We start from the raw sequence: 18,800 nt of genomic DNA, 5'->3' as shown, positions 1-18,800 counted from the left end.
CCCTCTTGCCCATCTCCACCTCTGCAGCCTTGCTCCCGTCCCCGTGCTCAGCCACCTTCTCGTCCCAAATCCCAGAGTCGCCGACTTAGCCTATGGCTTGACCAACAAAACCTAGACATACCACTCGTCCCGCTCCCGTCGGAGACCCATTTTCAGCCTCTCCTCACTGAAACTCGAGCTCCTTGTCCGGCATGTCTGGCGATCTCTCTAGATCTATTCACGTCGCACTACCCTCATCATTGGGTCCTTCGGAGAACATCGCGAACCGAAAAGGCCGGTATATTCCATTTCCCTTGGGACTCGCCTCCAGTATGCTTGGCAGACCGCGGGTGTCGGCCTCCCTGCCCCCATGCGGCATATCCGTCCCACGACCGCCACGCCGTTAGTGGTTCGGCGCGTGTACAGACTGTCGACAAGGACCCCAGAGTCCAGGATTTATCGTGGGTGGGTCCCTTGCCTTGGCTGATATAACTCCGAGGCGAGGGACTCCTGAAATTATGCTGGTCAGATGCGTGGCTCCGTTGAACACGCCGCCGAGGACGACGACGGGGCATCGATGAAGTAGTAGTTCATTGCTGCGATGACCCTGGCCGACTTGCCTTTACATACACCACGGGATCCGCCGACAACCACACAGCTACCCGTAACTCTATCTTCCTTGGCTTCAGGAAGTGCGCCATCGAGGATGATGGCGAAGCGACAGTTCTTTCCCCCCCCAAAAAGCCTCCGGTGTGCCGTTCTACCCTCAAGGCGAGGCAGACTTCATGGGCGTCGAGTGCGCCGTAGTAGCTTGTTCGCTTGAGCGGCAGGATCAGGAATGCTGCGAGGTGGATGCGCGATATTGCTGGGAAGGACTGAGTGACAGAGTGGTCGGAGGGGTCCAGGACGTGGAGGTAGAACGGCGTTCTGGAGGTGCGAAGGGTACTTACTTCACTTCGAATGTCCGGGGATCCAGATCGCGAGTCCGTTTAGTTGGCAGTCAGGCGAGGCTCCAACCTATTCTCGAAGCCTCGATTCTGTAGGCTTGACGTGACGTTTGAATTCGTGCTCAATGATGCTCTCAGACTATAAGGTCGTCTGACCGCAGACCTTGACCTCATGCCTGTTGAGGGGGGGAATTCGAGAGCCTGACGGCATTTGGGGCGCTTTTCGAATTCTAGAAGTTTTGAAACCGAGGATTCAGGTCCATTGTCGTGCTCGGAGGTACCGTACGGCTAATGTACATACCCTGTGTAGACCCGGTACTGTGTGTCGTGTTGCCGCCTTTGCCGATACGTTTGCTGTCAAGCTGCTGCGTATCCCCGTGTGGGTCTCGTATGGCTCGGTCTTGTCCTCTTGGAGGGTTGGGGACGCTCTCTGCATGCTGGAACAGGGTAGCTGCACATTCGACATGCCGTGCCGAATATCTAATCCGATTTTTGGGGCATTGTGGTGCCGTAGTCATATCACCGACCCGTTGGGTTCGCGGACTACCGCTGATGTAGTGTGCGTCGACTGTCAGCGCCCTTCCAGCTCCTCCTTTCAGTCCGGATCCCGCGGCTCCGAAGCCCTCCATTTCTGCAGACTCCGCAGTGTCTTTTTATCCGCCCCATAGAGGTAGTACCCTCTCAGACAGGCTGTGAGCTTCTCCAGATTCGTGGGCGGTTTCTTGTAGGGTTCGGCGGCGTCAGCCGCTGAGAATTGTATGGATGCCTCTTCCAGTGACGCATCTTTCACATCTGCTTCGTTATCATCAACTGCCTCCTCATTATTCTCCATCAACTCAATCAGATGGCCCATGAAAGGGATTTCAAGCCGCCAGGGGCTGAAGCTCGAGGCGGCGCCGATTGCTACCATTGTCCAAAGAGCGACTTCCCGTTCGGTGATCTTGTTCGGATCAGACGGGTCGCTCGGCTGGGAGAGTTCTAGGGCCACTTTGGACAAGATCTGCAGATAGGGATGTCGGACCTTGCGATTCTGAGGTGTCGAGGATGCAGCAGGCAGCGCCTGTGGCTGATTGTGAAAGTTAAAAATGTAGATCAACAATGCCAAGAGCAGCCGGTGGTGTAACGACTGCGGCCCTATTTGATCAGTGATACGTAGCACCCGACTGAATTCGTTGTATGCTTGATCGACAGGGCCATTGTCTGGTGAAGTGCCATCTGTGTTTCCGCTTCGAGCGAATTGAGGCTGCCGTGAGACTTGCTTGAAGATGCGCTGGACGATCTCGACTGCTTGCGACGTGACGAGGCCCTTGCTCGCCAGGACTGAAAAGAGACCTTGAAAGCCAGCCATCTGGGTCGGCTGGACCGGATTGTTCTCCCTGAACCTGACGAGCACGTCGTCGTCATCGGTGAGCTCACACACGAATCTGCCATGCAGCAGTAACGGTAGGAAGAACTCGCTCCTACGCCGGACCGTGTCAGTGGTCAAACTCATGAATGATGAGCGCAGTCTTCAACCCACTTCAGCAGCTCATCCTGAAGTTCGGCGTTCAACTGCCTGATCCCACCTCGGGTCAAGACCATCCTCTCTTTCGCTCGTTTATGCATTGCATACGCATGAAGGTCACCGTGGGCGGCCTGATTGGTCAGCAACTCAGGTGCTCGTTCACGGAGAAGTGTCCCCTGAAGAAATAGTGTCAAGTACTTACGTCGACGTCCATCAGCCACAGGGCGGTCAAGATGGCAGCGTCGTCGTCGGAGCTCTTGGCTGTCTCAACCTTCTGTCTCAGCTGCTTCAGTGCCTCGCCCCGATGGTACAGCGCTGTCCAGTGTGTGTTGCCAAACCCTCTCACATCGATGTTATAGTATACTTGGCTCAGGGCAATCAATGCATGAAACAGTTCCGAATTGTGCATCGCGACATTGAACCAGATCAGATATCGGCTGGTTTCCACTGCAAGCGCGGGACTGAAACGAGGAGTCAAAGAGCGAATAACTACATTTGTCAGTACTTGCGATTGTATAGGGACAAGGCAGTTGAAGGTGTGAGGAATGGGATCTGCTTGATCAAGAGACAGAGAATACTCACAGTAGTCTACCAGGAATGGCACATAGTTCCGGGAGGCGATAGGATATGTTGTGAAGGGATCTGCCATCGGGCTGCCCAAGGCGCAGTCATCGCGTGGTTGAATTTCTCTAAGAGGTGGATGTTCCTCGGGAATCCTCGTAGGGGCGCCCTTTCTTCTGGCAGCAGTATGCTTGGATTTGACATTATCATCGTCCGTTGGCGGTGGTATTTCACTATCTGGCCGCCGAACAAAGGGTCGATAGTGGGTGCGGTCTAATATGATCCTCTTTGACGTTGGTCGATAGCTTTTCGAGGCGAAGGATGAAACTGCTCGGCGGTTCTGTCGGCTTTTGAGCTCGGTCGGATCGTTGTATGTGATGAAAACGTTATTCTGCGGGCTGGGAGACATTTGAACAGAGCTTCAGCAAGAGGGATGCGAGCTCCGGCGCGGTGTTAACCTAGCGAGTAGCGACCTTGTAGGACAGTGGTACTCTGATGGTTGTCGGGTCTGATTTCATGTAATCAACATCTCAGTCCTGACGTCCATCATAGCAGAAGGTCCAGCATGACTATTGTCAGCTAACGGTGACCCGTTGGGAACTTAGATGGAGCCCGGTCATTAAATCGTCTCAAGACTCGCTGTCGGAACCGCGCAATACGGCCGTTGCTAAGCGAATATGTTGTATGGAGTATCAAGGAGCGGCAAGGATTTTCTTGAATACCGACCAGCAACAATGTAAGATGTGCATCGCGCGGTTCTCCACAGTCGAAGCCTTACCGGTACATTGGTCAAGCAAAGGAGATGAGATAGATGGCTTTTTCGTGTCAGATCCTTCTACTGTGAATTGTCAAGCCTCGTACGTCGTGCACCGTAGAGCAGGTTCTTCTATGCAGATTCATGCAAGGCCACGCAGCTGAAGTTCTGAGCGACTATCACGTAAGCGCGCATTGTGCAACAGACAATACAACCGCTCCTGCGTCCTAACCGCTTCTTATTCTTGGTAGCTCACTCTTGCTTTTACATCATGCAGCCCAGTTCGCTTGCTCACCGGGGAACAGCCACTGGTGTCCCGAGTGAGTCAATGAAAGGCAATCTTTGATTACATATCTTTTGTCCAATGTCCGTTAGGTTCCGGACAACAAAGGGAATATAGACCTGGTGCTTCTGTTACACCCGTTTCCAGAGACCTCCGACGCTGGAGACAGGTATGCAACGATCTCTCACGCTCATTCCGTGGCCCACCTCCTTTCGCGAAGGGGCATTTGGAGGTTGTTTTGCATTCGGCTGCCGTTTTCTTCCGCTCTCCAGGCATAATACTCGCCTAACCGGACTTCAGCGTACGAGGCATAATCGAAATCGATCTCGGAGATGGTGGCTTGAATCAGGGCCCAGACACCCCAGTAGAAGCCCGGCATGCCCCGATAGCGATCGACCTCTTGATACAAGGTGTCCAGCATGTCGTCGGGGAGTGGCCTGTCGCTATGGGCTGCAAACGAATCCAGGTAGTCCTTCAAGAACTGACGACGGACAGATTTGGTTGGTAGCATGTTGTAGTCACAGTCATACCCGCCCCATTCTGCAAAGTGATTCGCAATGTCGAAGGCTGCGGGACAAGGAGTTGCGTATTCGTAATCGATGAAAGAGACCTTGAGGGAATCACCTTCCGCACTACAGGCATGGTCTTTTGGCAGCATAATGACGTTGGCACTGAGCAAGTCGCAGTGTCCGAAGACAAAACCAGATGAGCCGGGACCTCGCTCATTGTCAAGATCCTTGAATGAGCGGTCTAACTCTTTCTGCAGCAACTGTTTGCGAGCCTCCTGTTTAGGAGTGTTGCTAGGAAGGGCATGAACCCACTTTTGCATCACTGACCACATATTCGGCACAGGCTGCCTCGAAGCAAGCTCGGAGCAGTCTGGCTCGCCCTCTTTCAGCCCGTGGCCATTGACCCCATTTGACACGTCCTTCTTGTCCTCGACCACAGCCGCAATCGGCAACCGTGCATGCCACTCACCTAGACGCCTGGCGACTGCGCGCCAGACGGGTTCGCTGACCAGGTCTGGGGGAGTACAGACTTGGCCGATGATGAACTTGTACAACAAGCCATTCCTGAATCTTGCCAATAGCGGAGGCGCCAACCCCCGCTCTGCACACAGACCATGTGATCTGGCTTCACGATCTCGGTCGATGATGATCTCAGTGTGGTTGCCATACGCACGCAGGAGGACGGACTCTGTGTCTATTTCTGCCTCTGTCAGGCCAGGGGTGTGTTTCGAGATCTTGAGGAGCTATATCCAGATATCGATGAGCACGTGCTCACCAGAGGTTGACTGTTGGCACTTACCGTGTTAGTTATCCCATCAGTGAACTTGGTGATGACAATGTCGCCTGGAGCGTCCCGCCACTTGGGCTGCACTCTGTACGCCAAAGACCGGGCTGAGTCCTCGAGAGAGATGTTGTCAAATGCCAAGTCAATATTTTGCAGTGGAGAGACATGACCGTTCGACGAGTTAGTGGATGTGCCCATGGTCGCGCATGGCCTATCTGGCCAGGTAACACGGTTCGACGCCGGGCTGTAGCGGAATATTCTGGGAACGAGTGTGAAAGGGCAGCGCAGCAGTAAGGATCCCACATATAGCAGAAAGAAGGGGTGAAGGTTTCAAGTAGAGCGGCACATGCTTGTTCCCAAGCTTTTGGAGAAAAGCCAACAAACAGGAACAGGTGAGGACAAAGTGACCAACACCGACATTAACGGTTCCCTCCGCACCCCCCTCCGCTCCATCCTTGGCCAACCAATCACGATGCCAAACGTCCTTCCAGCACCCCACTTTTCTATGTCTGTTTGCGGTTCGGTGAAGCTCCAACGAGGACCGATCAGATCGATCGCTGGCACAACCGTCACCGGTAGTTGATGGTAACATGCACTTGCACTGGCATATCACGAGTTCTCGTACCTGCTCACCGGGAGTTAGCTGTTAGTTAGAGCTGTTGATTGCCGAGCAGTGAAGGCTCAACCATCACCGCTTGGCTTGGGGAAAATACACGCGGCCCTGCGGCTGTATGGAGACAAGCTCTGAAGTTCTGCAAGTCGGGAGCAACTAGCACGATTTGGGACTCGGCAGTATTATACAGCACCAGTCCTGGTCATTGAAAGCTCATGCTCGCTATTTGGATTCTTTTTCTAGGCTTTCCGTTGCTTGCCCTTTCTTCCTTTGTCCTTCTGCTCTGTAGTGGCTCCGTCATCCCCTTCGTCCGCTCGATCTGCCCGTGGCTTCTCCTCCTTCCCCCCTTCTGTGCGGGCGTTGCCGCCTACCTTCTCCAGAACGATCGCTGCGCCTTTGTTGTCCTTGTTCAAACCACTGGCATTCTTCTTCAATACTCTCAGTAGCTCGTCCCTGGCCTCGAAGTCTTCGGCCTCTAACATCGCGACCACGACAAAGCTGTTAGACCCGTTCGTCCAGTTCACGATCTCCGCATCGCCACCAGTGGCCTTGATCCTGAAATATAGTGTGTGGTGAAATTTCAAGGGGGGCTCGACAAGCTTGATGGACTTCGTGGCCTTGTCAAATCGTCCGCCTTGCACCAAAGCTTTGATCATTCGCCCCACCATGGGAGTGGAAATGATCTTTTCTACCTCCTCCTTCTTCTCGGCGTCTTCAGGCCGATCCGTAGCTAGACTGGCGATAGCAGCCAATGCACCTTTAGTATCGCCAACACCAGCGCAACCGAATACTGTCTCCGTGATGAACTGACATCCGAAACTTGACTGTGCTAGATACTGTACCTGGCCCTGGATGAGGTCGAGCAATGGCTGTGCAATGTTCTCGAGTAGTTCTAACCGACGTTTTGCTGGATCTTTTTTGGACGTCTCTTTCCTGATCTCACGGACTTCCGAAATGAGCGCAGCTGTATCCTCCGTGATGAGCCACTTCGGTGCATCTGGTGACATGAGATAAAGGAGCGGGATCCGTGCTGTAAGATGCTCGACTTGAGCCAGCAATTCTTCTTCCCTCGCTCCTGCCTCACGATCCTTACCCAGAAGTTCGGGGAAGATCGTCTTCGATGTCATTACCGTGTCGTCAATAACATCGTACGCGGTCAATAGCACTTTATGCCCGTATTGATCACTGGCCAGTAGCTGAATGTGCGTCTTGAAGAACTTCATTATCCCTCTTCTGTCCTTGGAACTTCCATGTGCCAAGCAAAGGCAAAGCAAGCGAGATCCGGACTTCGTAAAGGCAAGATTCTTTTGAAGATCCCCTTCCTCATCGTCGTGGAGCATGGAAAAGAACTCGGTGATCTCGGGACTGCCTGGCTTGCAGTTCAGAAAGTATTGCAGTAGAGCATCATGGAGAATAGTGAAGCCAGTCGTTTTCTTCTGGACGAGTTGATTGGTCATTTCACGAAGGTGGGACATGATCGGTCCTCGCTTCTCGGGATATTGTGCGAGAATGTCAGAAAGGTCGGACGTAACTGGTTCGTCGCCTGAGGAAGTCGTGTTGCTCTTCTGAGATTTGCCGAAGAGGACGAATTCGGGACCATACCACTCTCGCAGGAGGATGGCCTTTTGTTCCTTGGTTGCAATGGTTCGGTAGATATCGTCCACGATCCAACTGGCCTCGGGATGCCGGATTAATCGCTTCACATGGCCGTAAAACTCGTGTACCACAGCATCGCGACTCTCATCGTCGCCCGCGACCATCTTCGCAATCAGGAACTTGGCGTACTTGGACTCGGCCAACTCGCGATAGCTGCCCTTCAGCTCAGCGGTGATTTGCTTTCGCTGTTCCGGCGTGGAATACTTGAGAGCACATTGAATCACCCGCACAGAGTCATGTTTGAAAACAAAATCCTTCACCCGCCCAGATATGATTTGGAAGAGCTCTCCGACTAGTTCATCCCGCTCTTGCTTGGGAACATGGGATTTCCGCCTCAGGCGTTCCCAAATCTTCTTCGAGCGGGCTATCGAGTCGGCATTGGGTTTTGCAGCTCGGCGGTCTTGTGTCAGGGCTTTTTGCTTAGCATGGGCTTCGCGTGAGGATTGGTCTGCAGCGGAAGAAAATGTTAGCAACAACTGTCGTCGTGTCACGAAGAAGTGGCAGGGTCTCCTCAAACGTACTGTTCACATATGGTTCTGGTTTCTTGTAAGATTGATGTGCCGTTGAACGGTACTTCTCCTTCTGGTTCTTCCTTGCATTTGCAGCACCTGTATTCCCCGGATTGTCAAATCTAGCCTCTGGCTTCCCAGGCGAAGTTCCGGTTGCTGTGGTAGTTTCTTTTGACGTCTTTACCCTTTTGGACGGTTTGATATCGGCGCTCTCCACTGAGCGCTTGCTGGCAGCCATGATATGTTCCTAGACTATGAGAGGGTTCAGGAACGACACTGTGGCAGCCAACACGGTCCAGAAGTGCGAGAAACTATTTTTTTGAGAGCGGTAAGCCAAACACTGCAAACCATGCAAACTCGACCCACCAAAGTGGGGACTACGAGTTACACTTCGGCGCGGATTAATGTAATCGGGCATATCGTTCTTTGCTCCTTGCCCGTTGCGGGTCTCGCCCACAATGTCAGCCGCAGACTACTTCGAGCAGTCGTTGACGCTTACTTTTACAAAGCTCGAATTGGCGTGGTCCTCATAGCAATTGCCGCCATGGCTCAGATCTGTCAACTCCTGGTTGGCTCAATGCGAACTCGATGCGTTGCAGACGCAGTTCGGGTATCAGGTCGTGGTGAGCACCAGAAGCTTGGAAGACGCCTCGCCAATGTGCTCACTGGTGGAAACAACACTCGATGAACCCTTATATCAACATCTCTCCTTGTGACCGGCCATCATGCTGGTATACGCGTGAGGGTTCTTCGACTGCTCCGAGCGTCTGCGCTTCTGGTCCGAACATTGCTCACACCCGTAACAAGACACCGTTGCGACTCTTGTCAATTGAGCTGCAGAGCTGATATGGACGAGGTAAGTGGTTGTTCCACGCTGAGTGAACGTCGTGTTTGGGATTCCTATATGACTTCTCCCTGTCCCATCCTCCCTTGGCGAGGCCCAGTTTGCACATTCTCCTGCGAAACTACCACTGATCGTTCAGAGACCGCGGAGTTTGCATGTCCAATCGTTCGATTTAATTCTTGCCTTCGTTGGTTTCCTCTTCATAGCAATATACTCGCGACTATCAGGTCCCAAGGTCTGCGCCGGCACGGATCCATCCAGTCGTTTCCACCCGTGCTTCAGCATGTGCAGATCAGTAATCAAACCTCCATCCCAGTATGCACACATTCCAAGGCCATGCTTTACCCATGACATGGCCACAGACAGGCCCAATTTCCTATGAGCTCCACAACCTTTCCGTTGTCTGATCGCAGCACTCAGCACCGTCAATGTCCAGGATCCGAGAACTGCAAGAACGAGAGACGACGCCAGAGAAGACATTGGGGTTGCCCACTTTGCGTGCATTCATCCACAAAATACCAAAGACTGCCTGGCGCACTACAAGGGTCATGTGAAGGGGACAACTTTCGCCAGCCACCAACTCAGAGCGACATGAACTTCTCCGTCATGAATCGAAGCTTGCTCACGCAGGACACCACAAAGGACAAGTGCAACGAGCGCCCCACTACATTCCATCTGGCCCGAAGCACGCAGGTCATATGGGACGTCAGCCGTTGTGGAGACATCCGCTGGGCGCTCGAATACGGCTTGTTTGAGGGCTTAAGCATCTCAAAGCTGGACGCCACTGACAGACTTCCAAATGAGGTGCAATTGCTGGCCCGACACTGCATCCAACGCAATGTGAGTTTATAACCAGAACGTGGAAGCGTCGACTGTCAAGTGCCCTAGAGTGTTACGCACGGCTACTTGCTCTCAGAAAAAGATCGAGGCCAAGTTAGGGGAGGACAATTCCGGTGCTGATGAGGTCCAACCACTTCAGCACCGGGATCTGATGCGGCTAGGCTTTCCAGCATGCTACTCTCATGACCCTTCAAAATTGTTTACCAGCATCATCAGTCCTACTCCTCGCTTCACGCGTGTATTACTACACTACTGCTTTGTTTTAGATAAGGGGCAAGCCCCTCGCTGAGTCTTCTTTGGATAGACAACACGTTACGACGATATAGGTAGCTAATAACTTCGGCCACGTGCCTCGAATTGACATCCGCGCTACTGTGTTGGGAAGAGCTTGCGCTGTGCTATCTAGAAGTATTCAGGCGGGTGTCAGGGTCGATGTGCTTTTCACTGTTGGCGGGGTTCTCAGTCCCGCGAGCATTGGTTGAGCCCACTCCGCTCCCGGTTATTGTAGGGCCACCGCTGGTCTTGCAACTACCGAGCAGATGCATGTTTTCCAAATGTGCAGCACTCGGAGAGACATCCGTCTATACGGAGTACTTCGACTAAAATGTTATGGTCCTCTCCAGCCTCTCGTGTGACTCGGCACAGAGCGCCGATGCCCGCGGCCATTCATTGGCCACTGCTTGGGCTCCACCGCGCCTAAATAACCTTCCTCTGGTTAAGCTTGCGCGGCGTGGCAGGCGGGGTCAGGCGGAGGCCAGACTCGCGCATCCGCGAATCTGGCGCCCCAATGTCGGGAGCTTGATCCGACCGACCATCCAGCTCGACCAACTTGTCCAGCTCATCACTTCGTGTAACATATTCTAGGCCGCGGTCATCTGTGAGTCGACATGCAGCTGCTCAAAGCAGCCTGATAGCCCTCCATTGACGTGCGCATGGGAGCTAGGTCAGCCAGCCAGCCACTTAACTCAAACTTCCCGCACCGCCTGATTGCCCGTCATATCCGCGCACCAGCAATTTTCGTCTGTTGCGCAGTGAAAACGCGGAGGGGTAGCAGCCAAAGCAGCTGTGCTTAGCACACCAGGCTGAAATTGCTGTCCTTGAGGATGTTGCCCTTGTGGGAGGGACACTAACCTACCGATCGTGGTATGCCCGACTTGCCGCAATGGACTCCGAGAATTGCTATTCCAGACTCGTTATCCTGCATCGTCAAGTCCTGCAGATGTCGGTCTGCCTCTGGTCTAGATTCTCCTTGTCGACCCAAAATGCAGGTTTGAGCCAGCCACCGAGTCTTCAGAGAAGCTGTACAGCTCGTGTCGGGTGGTGCATGCATATCGATTACCACGTGTCCAATGCCCGGAAAACCTCGCCCTCCTTCAGTTCTCAGCCTTTCCGTGAACACCTTCTCGACTCGGCGCTCTACCACCATGGCCGGCCACGATCTCGACAATTTGCAAGCTGCGAAGCGAATTTTGGTTCGCTTTGAGAAGGCTTTACCGATGGCTGCATGGCTCGAATGCCATGGTATCCGCTCAGCCGTGGTTCGCAAGCATGTTGGTCATTATCACAGAAAGGCTTGCCACTATGCGCTCTCATATAATCACAACCTGGGCCTTGCTTTGCGTCCGCCGTCCGCGCTTCACTCTATATTCGTAGATTCGTTCTTGTCGCTATTGACACTTTCTATCCTAACCATACAGCAAGATGGCCCCTCCACAGCCTCTGGCGTCCCCAACGAAGATACCCCTGCTGCAAGAGAAGGCTCTTGACACGCCAGCTACGAATTTCAGCGACAAAAGCCCTCCGCCTACTCCTGGCCCACAACATGCACACAAGAAGAACATGGATGGCGCCCTAACCTCCCTGCTCTGGGGAGCATTTGGACCATGCATCCCGGTCATGGTTGTATGCAGCGTTTTGTTGACCGCAATTCTGTACAATCGCATTCCGGACAGCTACGTCTTCGACCCATCCAAGCAGACCAAGATCTCGAACGATCCTTTGAGCGCCCTCCATGGCGTTCAAGCGATTGAGAACAACGGTGGCAGCAAAGCGTACTATCTTTATGAGAAGGGCATCACTAACCCTGCCGTCTTACACACGATCTCTTCCTGGACCGCGAAAATTCTTCCTTTCGTGACCGGAGCCAGCATGGCGTTGGTGGCCTTCCTGGCCGGCCAGCGCATTATCAAGGCAACATCGACCAAGTCAGAAAGACTCCCGAGCCCACATCAGGTTTCGATTCTGATAAATTTGCTCAACGGTGGAGGAGCACGGCCACTGCTTGATACCCTCAAGTACCGTTGGCAGAACCATGAGGACTTGGTACAGCCAGTTCCCTTGGCCTTCTGGAGCCTCCTATTCATCGTGGCCATGACGTAAGCCGGACTGCTCGAACGTGCTTTGCACCTGGGCTAACTGAGTGTTACAGATTTGTGATTGGAATTGTGGATGTAAGTTGTGCCAGGCCATGCGTCTGTCTTGCCTTGACGGTGTCTTGCATACTGACAAACACAATAGAGTTGGTTTGGTACCGCCACGAAAGCCATCAACATCGCTCTCGTCATCCCGAGTGCAGCCACAGCCTTTTCTTTCGGCCGAAGTCTAGACCCGGAGCGGTGCGCCACAGAATCCTGGCAGAGTAGTAGCTGCCCATCGAACCTCAACGCGCAATGTCTTTACCCATGCAGCATGACGAGCTGGAAGGTCTCTGGCTATGAACGAGAAGGCCTTTATCATGCGCAAGAGGCAGCAGAGACTCTGATGCAGAACTCTCGGACCAATACCATTTTGAATGTCACGGTTGATGATGGATCCAACTACTATTTCCTTGCGGACCTTCGCCGAGGGATGAAACTTGATTTTGTTGCGCCAACGCTCGCCATCAAGACCGAGTGCCAAGTTGTGACGGATACCTGTGAAACCCACCCTGAAGGCGGCTTCACATGCGGCACGTACAGTGCGCCGTCCTTTTCATTTTCCGGCCAGGTCGGAATGGCTGTCGAGAATGCGACCGCGGCACCCGACGAGGCAATGGTCGGCATCCAGTTCTTCAACGACTCGGCATGGACACAACCAGTCGGACTGGGAAGCAGCGCCACGGATCTATTCGCCTCTACTAACCCTGTTCATTTCCTTTCCTGGAGCAAGGGCTTCCCTCCCGTGGACACCTACGCGGACGAGTTTGGATACATGCGCAACCACAGTTTCTTGAAGAACGACACCAACGGGGACACAGTCTTCATCCTGTCCTGCGCCGCGACCATCTACGAGGCCGAGTACTACTGGATGAACGGAAGCGTGGTGCCCTCTGAACTTAAAGCATACGAACTGGCACCCGACTACTACGGTGCAGTCTACAGCGCCGCCTTTGCCACGAACAGCCCCCTCTCGCACCTGGCCCTTCAAGACGCCGCCGCACTAGCCGCCTACCAGCTCCGACCGGAGGGGCTTGCCAAGGTCTTCGCCAACCTCTTCTCCAAAGCGGCCGTGGCGTTCTCCGCCGGTATCTCTGTGCCAGTCCAGAACGACCGAGAGTGGACGCGCGAGAACACCTACCTCGCCACACGGGTGCCGCTACTACCGCTGTACACCCTGATCGCGCTCAAGGGGTTCTACGCCTTCTTCGCCCTGGCTCTCGCCCTGCTCGCCGTCTTCAAGACCCGGCCGTCAGAAGCCCACGAAGTGAAAGAGAGGTTGACCGTCGATGGCCTCGCCGCGGGCTTCTTCGAACCCAACGCCGCGCACGAAAAGGCTGTCAAACAAGTCTCCGACCTCTTCCATGAACATCAAACGCCCGAAAAGAGCGACGCCACGCAGAAGATCGGCCTCCTGCATACCGACCAGGGCGGCTGGCTTTGGGTGACGGTTGCGCGTCAGGCCTTTGAAGGCCTCGGGCTCGCAGAGGTCATCACCACGGCGGCGGACCAGGCTGCCGACGCTGCTGCAGGCAAGCAGGGAAGTGCCGGTCGAGTGGGCGAGGGGTATAAATTGATCAAGGACATTCTTTAGGCGATGAGTGATTGACGGCTGTAATCGGCCATAAAGATCAATGGGTACGGAATAGGTACGGACAGGCAGGCAGGCAGGATATTCTCTCCTTAGCGCCGCATTTGGGTCTCGGACAGGATCACACGGGCAGGGGCGCGGGCTGGACTGGAAGCCTGGGCAAGCACCTGGTATAATACAGTCGTTGCGAGGTTACTTGTACAGGACAGGACACCATCACGGACAATTAGGGTTGGGTCGGGTTGACATATCTCGTCGCTGGAGGACCACAGATGACTACCGGGTATGTATGACTGGTGTTGGAAGGTTGGCTGGAAGTGTCTGCCTTTAGTCCGGCGTGACATGGTATGATATGGTATGAGACGAGAATGATCTGGTATGATACGGGAATGACCTGGTATGATATGATATGGTATGATATGGTATGATATTTATGGGATGATATGGCGTGGTCCGATATGATGGTATGATATGATATGAGGTCCATACTACATAGTCAGGATGGCGAAGGCGTCTCCGATACTGAAATCAATCACTTTCATGCTACGATTACACCCGAGTCGGCTCGACTTGTGAATACTCAATCCCTATGCGCCACATGAAACTTCTCAGAACGTGCGTACCTCCTTGTAGTATCTTCGAGTCTTGGGGCACCTGGCCTGGAAGGGACTTGAAGACTTGAAGTGTTCCTTGGAGCAACAATCCAAGAACTGCACCCGCGACGAAAGCGGCACCAGTCCAGAGCTACAGTAAGTGATATACTTGCACGATCGTTCCATCGCCTCAACCACAACTCCCATAGGTCCAGTCCCTCGGAGATGAGTTGAAGACACTGGTCTCTGAAGATTACGGTATATCAGCCGCGCGTACTCTATCTGTTGTACAACGTACGAGGAGGACCAGTAGACGATATACCATATGCCGTAGATGAGATCCCAATGCAGCGCGCACAATGCAGGGTCCTCCGACTCTAGAAAAAAAGACTGCTTCTCCAGAGAAGAGTGTTCGGATTCAATTGAGGGGGATGGCCAAACTGCCCAAGGTTGCTTCCGATCGCTATTCTAAAGGTAATAACCTTGCAAAGTATCATCATATTGGTATACTAGTAAATTAACATAATATGCGAATGTGAATGTTAATGTTAGATGTTAATGCCTCAAACGACGACAATGTAGCAGGTCCAGACCATGATCGCTAGTGAACACAGTTACACCGCGCTGTGCGCCTGTCGCTGTGATGCATTGCCGCTCGGATGAGTAGAAGAGTTGAATGCCATCGCCGAAGGAAAGGCACCGAATCTTCACCCTCGGCGCCGGCCGCAATGTAGTCCGTACTCATATTTTGTCCCACTTCCTTCCAGGGGATGGTCACGCCTCCACCTAGCCGCAACATAGTCCGTAATCATACTGCACCCCGCTTCCGTTCAAAAGATCGTCCCGGATTCTAAGCTTTTCAAGTTTGCGGCTGAGCCTCGCTCTGCGGCCGTGCGTGAACCCCGTGTTGCTGCACTGCAGTAGACGGATACGGAGCTATTGGTCGGTGGGTGCTTGCGACGTCAAGTTGCGGTTGAGATTGGACCGAGCTCAAGGGGAGGGATGGGCCGCGCGATTGAGCCGGAGCAGGACTCTGCTGTGCTTGCAAAGGTGATGGCGCGTAGTTGTACTGATAATGCAAAGCTGGCGGCGTAGGACCAGGCACACTCTGGGATTGACCGGGTACCGGATGCGGCCTGACATTCGGTGCAAGAAGATGGGCAGGGATCTGGACAAAGGCATAGGAAGGCATTGGGTTCGGTTGCACAGTAGGAGCGGAAGGCAGATGTTGTTTCGCTTGGTGATAAGGCTGTGGCAGTGTCGCTGGAGGGGCTGGAGGAGGCGGGTTTTCATTCGCTTGAACATAAGGCTGTGGTAGTGTTGCTGGAAGGGCTGGGGCAGGCGGACGGGGTGGTTGGGGAGAGTCTTGAGTAGGATACTGGTAGGAGGGATATGCAGGATACGCGGCCTGATTCGGCGGAGGGTACTGCCATTGACCTGGAGAGCCGGGGACCGGGTGATTTGGATACTGTGTTGGCGCGTACTGAGCCTGAGCGGCCGGAGGGGGCAGAGGAGGCTGTTGCACTATGGTGGCCGGTTGAGAAGGCTGTGGATGGTATTGCACTATAGTGATAGGTTGAACAGGCTGGGGAGGCTGTGCTTCTTGCTGCTTTTGGCTTTCGAGTTGGCGGATCTTCTCCTGCGCCTCGATCAATCTCTTTTTCAGGGCATCAATCAAGTTCGAATTCGCTGACGTCGGTGCCGGGTCATTCCCTTGCTGCTTTGCTGTTGGAGGTACAGGAGCAGTACGAGACTCCCCAGGAGGTTTCTTAGCGGAGCGTTTCGTGTATTTTTTCTTGGGCCTCGTCTCCTTGCCACGGGTCAAGTCGACAATAGTCGTAGAGCCGCTCATCGTACCTGGGCGTGGTTTGTCCTGGTTACCAGAGGGTACAGTATTTCCAGTTTCTGGGACGTCTTCGGCGCCTGCTCCAAGAGCCGGTTTTGCGGAGCCCCCATTGCAGTCTACGAAACTGTCTGATTCAAGGTCCGCGCCGTCAGCTCCTTCCAGCCGATCCGTCGATCCAAGAAAGTCGAACAGCGGTTGGAAACTATTCTCTCGGTCCTGGGCACTCTGGGGCGTGGATGAATTATTGTCTTGAGTTCTTGGCTCGGTGGCCCTTCTTTTGCGTATTCCTGGTGCCATCGTGTCATCTATGGACTTCCTCTTCCGAGCCTTCCCCTCGGGGTTAGGCTTGTCTTTCGCGAGACGGCGCCTGTTTTCAGGCAGCTTTTCGGGATGAAAAACTTCCCACATTCTTCTCCGCTTACTTCCGCGTCTCGGAGTGGGTGCCCTCTCTTCGACAGTGGGATGCATGGGTATATGTTTGTAGTCAAGTTGGAGGTTGTTCTTGGTTAGCGAGAATTTGATCCAAATCGCGCCTCCGCACTCGTATACCCGCTTTCGACTTTTCACGCCAGCACGAATCTTGGCAAGACCCTCGTTTGCAGCTCTTCCCATGTTCAGTACGGAATCGAGGCAGTAGAAGGAGAATCTCTAGGGATATTTCTTAGCCTCCGCCAAATCTGATGCCGCGGACGCAATAACAGTATAGCGGGAACCATGAATAGAACACATACATTCGCCCGATCGGCGTTTGACAGCCAATTGTTATGGAAGCTGTAGTGGAATCCGTCGATTTCCGAAATGGCTTGCACCAGTGACCTGGCGATTCTCTTCTGTGTGATCATTTGCTGTAGACACGAATTAGGTCTGCCGACGTGGTGGAACAAGCTCAATGAAGCTCGGTCGACGAGTTAAAAAACTCACCTCCTTCGGGTCGGGAATGTTATACAAAGCATCAACCACCGAAACCGCAGACTTCTCTGGCAGCGAGAACGTAAACGTTGTTAATTTGTCGGCTGGGTGATCGCCTCCGAGCGGGTCGCCAGCGGGTATCAGAAAGGCAGCGGTGACTGGAAAGGTGAACTCTAGGGTGGTGTGTTCAGCAGGGTGACTGGGGTTTGCTAGGTATTCTCCCAAGCTGGCCTCGAGATCTTCTAGCCTTGAGCATTGAAATCGGACCGTCTGGCCCAGAGGATCTTTTGGATGACGGCCTCTCTTCTTCCTGTGCAGGTGTTAAGGCCTAGTTTAGAGAAGTGCGTCTAAAGGTGATGCGTCTAAGGAAACCGAAAACATACCTGGGTCGCGTCCGGACTGTGGAAGTACCAGGGATGCCAGTATCGGTCTCTTGTGCGGTGTTGTTTCCAACATCATCGACGGCATAGTTGGTTTCTTCCCCTGTTGCAGAAACATACGATGGGTCAATCTCGCCATGGCCATCGAGCGTCGAAGGTGACTCCTCCATGGATCCGACGCGCAACAAATGACGGATGAGATCAATAGACGTCTTTCGCAAACGCCCAAGTTGCATTAGAGTGAACAGGATGTGAGATCGAAGATCTTCCCCTGCCAAGGATCAAAGACAGACAGTTGCGGGCTCCACTTCATCAAGGTGATTGGTTGCGCTTCACCGCAGAACAACGGCCATAGATTTCTGGAGCGCTTCCCCTCTTTAACGGTTCGAGTTCATGTCCGGCATAACATCTTTGATTCCCTCGAGGTTACGTGCCTGCCCGAGATCTGTACCTCGAGCCGCCGTCCGATACTCGATTGGTGCCCTCAACATGGCGCCTATATCTGCAGATGACCGCTTTCGAGCTATTGTGTTCTCTGGTCCCAGCGGCACCGGGAAGAGCACATTGATAAAGCGCTTGTTTGCAGCTCATCCTGATCTCTTTGGCTTCTCGTAAGTCTTCACCAGGAAGCCCTGTCACTCGCTCAGGATGTTTGATCGTTCGTCTGCATGGACTGACTGTAAGCTAGTGTCTCCCACGCCACAAGAAAACCCAGACCTGGCGAAGTAGACGGAACCCACTACCACTTCGTCAGCGTCGAAAAGTTCGAGGCCATGATCGCGGACAATGCTTTCCTCGAACATGCAAAATTCGGCGGGAACTACTATGGGTCGTCCAAGCAAGCCGTGCAGGACGTCGCCGAGGGTCGTGGGAAAGACATCAATGGAGGGACAGCTGAGGGCAAGAGGATTTGCATATTCGACATTGAGATGGAAGGGGTGAAGCAGTTGAAGAGGAGCAGCCTAAACCCGAGAATATGCTTCATTCAGCCGCCCAGTCTTGAAATCCTGGAGCAGCGGTTACGGGGGCGTGGCGACACGGATGAGGCTTCAGTCCAAAAGAGGTTGGCCCAAGCAAAGAACGAAATCGAATACTGCAAAAGCGAAGGCAAGAATGACAAGGTCATCATCAACGACGACTTGGACCGCACCTTTAGGGAGCTGGACGAATGGGTCATGAAAGATATCTCCAAGACGACTCCAACATGAGACGACAACTCTGCACAGCTCTCATTTCAACTACAGTGATGATGAATGGTCATGAGGAATTAGTTTATACCCCGGT

The 18,800-nt window shown here is 53.5% G+C and overlaps 6 protein-coding genes across 6 annotated transcripts; 2 read left to right on the top strand and 4 right to left on the bottom strand.

Moving 5' to 3' along the window:
• Positions 1-1,521: 1,521 nt before the first annotated feature.
• Positions 1,522-2,839, bottom strand: A1O7_05984 (uncharacterized protein; the record flags this gene model as incomplete). The annotated part of the gene is made up of 3 exons (XM_007759990.1): positions 1,522-2,386; positions 2,446-2,561; positions 2,633-2,839. The coding sequence occupies 3 exons, from the start codon at positions 2,837-2,839 to the stop codon at positions 1,522-1,524; spliced, it is 1,188 nt and encodes a 395-aa protein (XP_007758180.1).
• A 1,379-nt stretch (positions 2,840-4,218) lies between these two features.
• A1O7_05983 (ethanolamine kinase) lies at positions 4,219-5,519 on the bottom strand (the record flags this gene model as incomplete). The annotated part of the gene is made up of 2 exons (XM_007759989.1): positions 4,219-5,280; positions 5,337-5,519. 2 exons carry the CDS (start codon positions 5,517-5,519, stop codon positions 4,219-4,221), a joined length of 1,245 nt encoding a protein of 414 aa, XP_007758179.1.
• A 654-nt stretch (positions 5,520-6,173) lies between these two features.
• A1O7_05982 (uncharacterized protein) lies at positions 6,174-8,337 on the bottom strand (the record flags this gene model as incomplete). Its single annotated transcript, XM_007759988.1, has 2 exons — positions 6,174-8,038; positions 8,112-8,337. 2 exons carry the CDS (start codon positions 8,335-8,337, stop codon positions 6,174-6,176), a joined length of 2,091 nt encoding a protein of 696 aa, XP_007758178.1.
• Positions 8,338-11,484: 3,147 nt separating this feature from the next.
• On the top strand, positions 11,485-13,791 carry A1O7_05981 (uncharacterized protein; the record flags this gene model as incomplete). The annotated part of the gene is made up of 3 exons (XM_007759987.1): positions 11,485-12,158; positions 12,212-12,233; positions 12,301-13,791. 3 exons carry the CDS (start codon positions 11,485-11,487, stop codon positions 13,789-13,791), a joined length of 2,187 nt encoding a protein of 728 aa, XP_007758177.1.
• A 1,449-nt stretch (positions 13,792-15,240) lies between these two features.
• On the bottom strand, positions 15,241-17,686 carry A1O7_05980 (uncharacterized protein; the record flags this gene model as incomplete). Its single annotated transcript, XM_007759986.1, has 4 exons — positions 15,241-16,875; positions 16,959-17,072; positions 17,149-17,446; positions 17,520-17,686. 4 exons carry the CDS (start codon positions 17,684-17,686, stop codon positions 15,241-15,243), a joined length of 2,214 nt encoding a protein of 737 aa, XP_007758176.1.
• Positions 17,687-18,005: 319 nt separating this feature from the next.
• A1O7_05979 (guanylate kinase) lies at positions 18,006-18,724 on the top strand (the record flags this gene model as incomplete). Its single annotated transcript, XM_007759985.1, has 2 exons — positions 18,006-18,127; positions 18,205-18,724. 2 exons carry the CDS (start codon positions 18,006-18,008, stop codon positions 18,722-18,724), a joined length of 642 nt encoding a protein of 213 aa, XP_007758175.1.
• Positions 18,725-18,800: the final 76 nt, after the last annotated feature.

This window comes from Cladophialophora yegresii (genome assembly GCF_000585515.1).
Source record: "Cladophialophora yegresii CBS 114405 chromosome Unknown aczIN-supercont1.4, whole genome shotgun sequence".
Lineage (NCBI taxonomy): Eukaryota > Fungi > Ascomycota > Eurotiomycetes > Chaetothyriales > Herpotrichiellaceae > Cladophialophora > Cladophialophora yegresii.
This window is presented reverse-complemented; position numbering and strand designations above follow the sequence as displayed.